The sequence below is a fragment of the Sebastes umbrosus genome, chromosome 21, assembly GCF_015220745.1.
Source record: "Sebastes umbrosus isolate fSebUmb1 chromosome 21, fSebUmb1.pri, whole genome shotgun sequence".
Classification (NCBI taxonomy): Eukaryota; Metazoa; Chordata; class Actinopteri; order Perciformes; family Sebastidae; genus Sebastes; species Sebastes umbrosus.
This window is the reverse complement of record NC_051289.1, coordinates 14,133,299-14,141,849: the sequence shown is the minus strand read 5'-3', so window position 1 is coordinate 14,141,849 and position 8,551 is coordinate 14,133,299. Positions and strand designations below refer to the sequence as shown.

Below are 8,551 nucleotides of genomic sequence, written 5' to 3'. Positions count from 1 at the left end.
TGACACAATCAGCCTAATGTGAACGGCCTTGTCCTGGGTGCTATCCTATTCATATGGTTTCCCATTCTTCTCATGCGTGGCTCACTAATCCAGGCGCAACCTATTAACTGGCACTCCAGTAGACAGGAAGAGATAGACTGACAGTTTGTATTTAAATCAGTGTGAGAACTTCTCTATGAGAGGGAATGTAAATTGGGTCCAAACATTGTGGGTTTGTCTGTACATGTTTGATTTTCCAGCTCACAAAGAAATAAAAAAAAATCTCAATGACTCCATCAAACTCACTTTTTGAACAGAAAAGGCTCCCTCAGTATTTTCCAGAGACCTTTTTATTATAAGTGAGTCAACCTTCTCACAAAATTTTGAGTGAAACCACTAGAGGGGGACAAACTTTCTGACTGTGCAACAGAGAGTGTTGCAACCAACCAGAGAAGAAAATCACTGATGCAAATTGCAGCAGGTGAAGGAGGTTTGTTGCTCACTCACCATGGTAGGGAAGCCATCTGACCTGGAAAACAAGGTCAAACATTTTGTGGTTTACTGCAAAAATTACAAAATCTGCAAATCCACGTGGTAAGTTTTTCACACAGGGGGGATACATTTATGAAAATGATGCATCTGTGCAAGAAGACTGCTAAAATATAATAGTATTTATTTGTGCAATCACCCAATAAACAGGGTTTTGGAATTGGAAAGTAAAGCTCAATTATGGAGTGGTCAGATGCTATTTGGTGACATCAAAGGAAAACGAGTACACACTTCATGTCAAAATGTAGGTTAATTGTCACTTAGTTGTGGATTCTGCAGCACAGTTTAAGTTGTGTGATACCAGTTAGAAAAGTCTCACAGTGTGAGAATGGACTTTGTTTCCAGTTCTTTTGTTTCTCTTTCTGGTGACAAATCTTGGTGGCACAATCATTTGATTCAAGAGTTGCCTTTCATTATCTTATCAGATGTAATATATCCATTATTTAAATAAAAAAGACAGAGTAAATTAACTTAAATACAACTCAATGTCAGAGTTGGTGCTGTGTAACACAATATAGAAAGCTACTTGTTGATTCTTGGTTTGTGTAAATGTTTGAGAGATATCTTGAGGCAACAATTGAGGAAAACATGAATTGCTCCTGTTCAAGGTGTGAATGTCCTACCCAACAACGACACTTAGCAGCTTGTAAGCGCCAGAAAACCCACAAATGGTGTTGAATGGCCCCCAGTATTTCCACACATGCTAAGCAGCTCCTCCTTCAGGAACAGTCTCCAGCTCACCAATGGGGTTCCTCCTAATCCAACTTGTTTTCACTGTCTTGCTGGGAAGAAAGCGTTTGCACATTAGCACTACGTTAACATGAACAAAAGACATGCATTCCCGAAACTTAGTCTTTCAACGCTGAATGACATCCTGCATAGTCAACAGGGAGACCATGCTGTGCGTAAAACAGCGCACCACCATAATGTCTCCAAATGATTTATTCTGCATCAACTGATTACAATTTGTAGATTTTCCAAAAAATACAAAACGTTTTTTGATGAATGTACATGTGCATGACTTGCTCTCTGGTATAACCTGCAAAAAATCATATGCAACTTGGCTACTTTCACTATATTCCTCCCAATCTAAAATGACTCCAAAATGGTTTGAGACTAATTAATTATTTGATGCAGCCTATTAAAAGGAATGATTCCTGGATTATTCCATTAATGTTTCAACGTTTGTATATTAGCCATTCCTTTTGTATATTGCTCAGCAAAAATTGTTGATTGCATGTAAGCTTCAATCGAAATTACTTCTCTTTCTTGCACCCCCACCCCATCCCCCATAACAAGTTTACTTTTCGCCTCTGCAGCCAAAGTACTCTCGAGAGAAAAGGGTCTTCATGATTTAATACAGCCCCAGACAACATGATACCTGATCTAAATGGAGATAGTAAAATGAGGATGTTGCCCTTGTCTCTAGAATTATTTTTATTTCAAGATTTCATGCATTTTAATTCAACTCTCAATTAGGACACAAGTGCATCTTGGTTTAGTATGAAATTGGAGTTGTGTCTTATTTAAAAGTCATCAGTGCTACAGTTTTCTACACCACCCATCTTTCATATTAATAATAAGAATTTTAGAGTCCTGATGTAAAATAGTCAACAATTTTTTTTTTTTAAATATTGATGCAACATAATGTTATGGAGTCCTGAAATCAATCAGTCAAAACTATAACTAAATACACCATATACACACACATATATGACCTTTTTTCACTCAAGTGAATGGAGGTATTTTTTTATTGTGCTATAAAGTGAGACTAGAGTGTCTCTAGAATTATTAAAAATAAACATATTGTTTGTTTTGGGTATATTATCTACTCCAAATACGCACTTAATGCTTTAGACCTTCATGCGTAAATCTTCTAAGCGCTGATTCCAAAGCAAACTCTGAATCTCTACGTTTGTCAGTGGCATGTTGATATTATCATAAGGGGTTATTTACAGGTTTACTGTCTTTCTCTCGCCCCTCCTCGTACACAGACCCTCCCCAGCACCCCCCCCCTGGGGCGATCAGTCATTCTGCTCTCAGATAACGCGTCATTCTCCTCTCGATTACGCAGCAGGGATTTACATGAAACTGTTAATTGTTTGCTCTTCAAATAGAGAGTCAGCCTGGAGCCAGCAGTCTGCCAGAAGTTAAGGACCGACTCTTTGGCCTCCCAACCCCCTCCTGTCCCTCTGGCTGATCATCAGCATGACAAAACACTGGCCGGAGGAGCAGATCCTCCTGGCACCACCCGCTCGGTCCCACCTTGGAGAACATCACGGCCATCAACTTGACTTCCACAGAGATGCGCAGCAGCAGAGTTTTCCTCCCAGCAGCAGCAGCAGCTCTCCAGCCCAACATTGGCCTCTCCACCTGGCTCAGATGGTCCCACAGCAGTCGTCGCGCTTGGAGACTCCCACAGTGCGCCAGGAACACCTCACCGGTGCCACAGCATTCATGGATACAGTCGTCGTACCACCGGATCCTCAAGATGCCCACTTCAAGAGTAGCACCGGCGGTGGGAAGAAAAAGAACTACCAGCGGTATCCAAAACCTCCGTACTCCTACCTCGCTATGATCGCTATGGTCATCCAACGATCCCCAGAGAAGAAACTGACGTTATCTGATGTAAGGATGAATTTAGATTGTTCTCGTATTTATAAATGTTTGGGTGCATGGTGTGTTTTACGCACAGTGCTTCTGATGTTGTTTTTTATTTCTGCAGTATTTTGTTGGCATAAATCTCAGATGAAATACTCTGTAGTCTCAGGAAAGTAAGTAGAATCAGAGAGTTACTGTCAGTTTTTCTATAAAAATCTATCGATAACACACTGACAGACCATTTACAGTTCCTAAAGTGACCCAAAGATCCCCAGAGAAGAAACTGACGTTATCTGATGTAAGGATGCATTTAGATTGTTCTCGTATTTATAAATGTTTGAGTGCCCATGGTGTGCTATACTTTGGGTTAATTTGGGTACACTGTTAAGAATTTCCCAGTAAAATAACAGTAAAGAGCTGGCAGCAGGGTTGCCTTTATGTTACTGTAAAAATTAACATTATTATACTGTCGCTGAAATTTACAGCTTTGTACTGTTAATGAAAAATACTGTTTTTTTTATTCATTTCACAGTATTTTACAGTTAATTTACTGTTTAAAGATACATTAAATAGCTGTTTTTCCACCTTTCTTTTACATTATCTTACTGATTTGTTTTAATGCACTAGTTATGTTGTATTTTTTACATACAACATTAATTTCTGCGTAGATGAATAGACTTAGCAGGTTACAGACATAGGAATAGTCACAATAAATACAATTAAAGGCATTCGTTAGGAAAAAGGCAATAATAGACTTATTGACACCCAAAATGTCTGTCTATAGCTGGCTACAAGCACAGAATGCAAACCAGAACAACATGTGAGTGAAGAACAGAGCTAATTCACTGATTTTACAATCATGTACAATGTGCAAGCCTCACATGTGCAGATCAGGTCCCCGAATTAAAAAAATACTGCATGAAACTGTTACTGATGATACTTTAGACAGTTGATCAGCAATAAAGTGCTGTTATTTAAGAAGGCATTATAGTTCAGTTAAAAAACGGCCTATGAGCATAATTTAACAGGTTTTCTTTTGTATTAACAGTAAAGCACTGTTTTTAGAAATAACAGGTTAATACTGTTGAAATCCTGCTGTAAATTAACAGCAATTGTTTACAGAGCATGGTGCTTCTGATGTTGTTTTTTATTTCTGCAGTGTTTAATTGAAATAAATCTCAGATGAAAATACTCTGTAGTCTCAGGAAAGTAAGTAGAATCAGAGAGTTACTGTCAGTTTTTCTATAAAAGTCTATCGATAACACACTGACAGACCATTTACAGTTCATAAAGTGACACAAACCAGCAGCCTCTTGGTGACACTTGAGTGACTACCGCCCCTATACCATTCTCGGTTTGCTTTGATAAGGTTGGACTGCAGTGAAACCAGACACTGATCTGTATCAGAAAAGTGATAACATAGTGATATACATTGCATGGTAAAGTCACCTTTCAGTTGATGTTATTCTATAAAAGTACTGCCACACAACTTAAATCCTTACATTGATTATCAAATTCTTGTCTTATTAACAACTTTCAAGTGAAGTGTACAGTATGTGTAGTTGGCATTCACTTCTGCATGTATGTATTCAATTCGACTAACTTTTAAATTCTAATGTTATCAGTCACCACATCAGTGTGTATTTAGACAGCGTTGGCCCAATGCAAACTGAAATACAGTGAAGAGGAGCATCTTGTACAGACGGCCATACTGACATTTTTGTTTTATTTCTAGATCCTCAAGGAGATCAGTACTCTCTTCCCATTCTTTAAAGGAAACTACAAGGGCTGGCGGGACTCTGTGCGACACAACCTCTCCTCGTATGACTGCTTTGTGAAGGTACGTTGAAACTGTGAAACAACTCCATGTTTAAATCCCTATTTAGTCTCGTCAGTGGGCTTTAATTGAAAGAGTTCAGGTTTGTTTGAAATACGCTCTGAGGGGCTTTCGATTGAACCTTGGAAACCAGTTTTAAGCTTTTATTGTGATGGTTAACAGTGAAACTTGGTCAGTCCTGTCTGACTAGGTTGTCAGGCCGAGTGCTCATCTCACTCTCCTATATCCTCCCTCCCACCTGTAGGTGTTAAAGGACCCGGGGAAGCCTCAGGGCAAAGGCAACTTCTGGGCGGTGGAGCTGAGCCACGTCCCTCTAGAGCTCCTCAAGAGGCAAAACACGGCTGTGTCGCGTCAGGACGAGACTATCTTCGCCCAGGATCTGGCCCCCTACATCCTGCAGGGACACAAGCCAGAATGTGAGCCGCCACCACCACCGCCGCCTGCCCCAGTCACCCCCCTCCCTGCCATGCTCTCGAGAAACCCTTCCCCACCGCAGGAGGATTTGTTCCGACCCAAGCTGGACTCATCCTTCGCCATCGACTCTCTGCTACACAGCCTGCGGCCGCCCAGTGCCTCCGAGGATGTGGACGTGTCTACCAGGGACTGCTGGGGCAAGGTGGAGCGACCTCGGCCTTCGCCGCCTCCGCCTCCGCGACCTCGCTACGCCTCCTCTGCCCGGAGCGCCTCGGCCAGCTCTGCCAGCCCAGCCTCCACCTCCTCCTCTGATGAGGAATGGAAAGGGATGTCTCTCTCTGGGAAGCGTGTTCCTCTTGATGGCGAGGCTGGGTCAGATGGTTATGAGGACTACAGGCCCCCGCTGCACAAGTCAGCCCGACGGGAGACTGTCGCACCTCCATGGGAGCTCCCTACCTCCTACGCCAAATATGCTCCCCCCAATGCTGTTGCCCCACCCAGCATGCGGTTCAACGGAGGCCCTCTAATGCCGCTGCATGGCGGACTTCCACTTTACGGCTACGGTAGCTCTCCCGTGGCACCTAGTCACTTCTTAGGTCATACCTATTGGCCCATCCTCCCCAGTGGACGCGTTTCTGTCCAAGCCCCTCCCCTCATCATGGACCTGGACAACATGTTGCAATCAGTGCCGCCGAATAAGAGCGTGTTTGACGTGTTAGTACCAACCAATCAGAACTCTCACCCACATCATCAACCACCCAGTCAGTACAGCCTGCAGAATGGGCCTCCCCTAAACAGGTATCCTCAGTACTGACTGAAATACTGACTCGTTTCCTCATGCTGAGCCCATACTGTCACTCAAAAAACGCACAAATGCTAACCCACTATGATGCAGGATGGGAGGTTTAATCAAGATCCACATGGAAATGCTGCAAACTCCCTCAAATTAAGTCTTAATCACTTCCTCAAGCTCAAGAAATGTTGACCGTTAAAAATTGCAAAAAGGGCGCAGATTCATGTTTTTAACAAAATGAAAAGTCAGTGTTTTATTTTTTAAGGTTTCTCATCACTGTTTGGAGTATTACATGGTTTCATCGGAGAAAATATACCACAAAATGCCAGGTATACAACAAAACAAGTATCTACCTCAGGCTTTCAGTGAGATGGAGTGTGTATTACTCCTGGCTCTTTGCACTGCCGATCTTATTTGCACTGTTTTTTTATTGGCATGAATTTTGCTTTCTTACACAAATTGTCTTTGCATGTTGTCTCCCTATTATGACTGCTGAATGTATTGCTGGATTTAAACTTGAATTTTGCAGTCATGTGAAAAAACTAACTGGACTGTTGATGGTACATTTACAGTAAATTTGAGCTAGAAAGTATTAATTATTAGTATCCTTTTTTAACATTTTATCCTGCCAGCATTTTAAACAGATATAGGACTTTTAGGTAGATAACTAGCATGATTTCAGTGAAAACATCAGGTTGTTTCCCTTTGTCAGGCTCTGTCTGTGTGCACAGATCACACACTTGTGTTATTTGTGAGTTTCAGTTTGTTTGTCCAGATGGTGAAATATACAGGACCGTCCGTTTACCGTAATGTTCTTCCTGTTTAGTGTCTGTAAGTCTGGACTTCTTTAGCCAAGAAGATGGTCTATATTTTAGAATATATATCTGCTAAGATAATGCTTGTTCTCAGGACACAGGAGACAATCAACCACTATATTACCACCAGTATCTACCTCAGGTTTTTAATGGGCTAGGACTTGTTTCCTGTGGACTTTGCACTGCTGGTTGTTTGCACTATTTTGATGTCATTATGATCATCTTCTAAAGGAAATTGCTTATAAATGTCTGCCTATACCTCGACAGTTGAATGTTTTGTTTTTGCCATTTTCCTGTGGTCTTGTTGAAGGTTTGTACAGTACTGAGCTGAAGTGAAAACAGCTCAGACGTGTAAGTATCAAAAGAAGGTTGAACAGGGTATGTAATAAAATGCTGTTTATTTTAACTGTTCTGCTCAGTGTTGTATATGGCAATAAGATAACTAAAACTGCAACCTAAAGCAACTTTATTTTCTTTTTATGGTGTGCATTTATATACGTTTGATTCTACTTTATCATTTATATGTTACTCAGTTTTAGCATGTTTGTTCAGATGGCTGTTTAGTCCTGGTCGGTTTATTTGCTTGACCTTCTTAAAGCTCAACTGTAGTTCTGCACAATTCAACAGCTGTCTTAATGTTAGGAGACCATTTTCATGAGAACACATACATCTAGATAATATATTACTACTACACTACATCAAAGAAACTGGCATAACTTTTTCCATGAATTAAAACCTATTTCGTTCTTTGCAGTTGGTGGTATCTTTCCCTTTGGTAAATAGAAAGATCTAAATTGTTTCAATGCAAGAAATGCATGAGAAATATACTATATATAATGTAAAAACTCCTGAATAGCCAACCATCTCAATCGTTATCTTTGCTCTATGGTCATTTGGCTACTAAAATGTAAAGAAGCACTAGTAAAAGTAGCAATACAACAATGTACAAACAAACCATTACAATTAAAAGGCCTCAAAATGGAAAAAAAGATAGATATTATAAGTTAAATGTACTTTAAGTATCAAAAGTAGAAGAACATAATGCAGAAAAAAGTCTCCTGTGAGCGTTATACTATAATATTTTACAGAATTGGATTATTATTACTAATTCATGTGTGAGTAGCATTTTACTGTGGTAGCTGGTTATGGTGGAACTAATTTTGACAATTTTATATTTTGTTGGGTAGTTTAATCTGTGACAAAATGTCAAGTTATGTGAAATGATCTCTTGTTTTTATGCGTAAAATCTTATATTTGTAAAATAATTAGTAACTCAAGCAGGCAAATGTGTAAACAGTACAATATTTCCATTACATTACATTTATTAAGCTCAGACTATTAGTTTTCCCTCTGAAATGTAGTGAAATAGAAGTATAAAGTAACAAGACACGTTTATTTGAGGTATAACTATTTTTATTTATTTAATTTAGAATCTAGTTTACTTTAAACAAACTGACCAACTACTGGCTAGTTCAGTCTTTCACAGAAATTGAAAATATGTCAGTAGTGGGACTTTGAATACTAGTATGTTTGCATTTCCTCCATTTCTTTCTTGCAGAAGTT

General features: G+C 39.9%; 1 protein-coding gene across 1 annotated transcript; it reads left to right on the top strand.

The window, feature by feature from the left end:
• The first annotated feature begins 403 nt into the window (after positions 1 to 403).
• On the top strand, positions 404 to 6,897 carry foxh1 (forkhead box H1). Its single transcript, XM_037757219.1, has 4 exons — positions 404 to 573; positions 2,646 to 3,156; positions 4,865 to 4,969; positions 5,211 to 6,897. The coding sequence occupies exons 2-4, from the start codon at positions 2,737 to 2,739 to the stop codon at positions 6,192 to 6,194; spliced, it is 1,509 nt and encodes a 502-aa protein (XP_037613147.1). The 5' UTR covers positions 404 to 573; positions 2,646 to 2,736; the 3' UTR covers positions 6,195 to 6,897.
• The last annotated feature ends 1,654 nt before the right edge of the window (positions 6,898 to 8,551 follow it).

What these genes read in the sequence shown, in the direction of transcription:
- foxh1 (XM_037757219.1), top strand. Translation starts at nt 2,737, where the DNA reads ATGACAAAACACTGGCCGGAGGAGCAGATCCTCCTGGCACCACCCGCT. An exon ending in AGAAACTGACGTTATCTGAT is followed by an intron (nt 3,157 to 4,864) that starts GTAAGGATGAAT and finishes TTTTATTTCTAG; the next exon opens with ATCCTCAAGGAGATCAGTAC. An exon ending in CGTATGACTGCTTTGTGAAG is followed by an intron (nt 4,970 to 5,210) that starts GTACGTTGAAAC and finishes TCCCACCTGTAG; the next exon opens with GTGTTAAAGGACCCGGGGAA.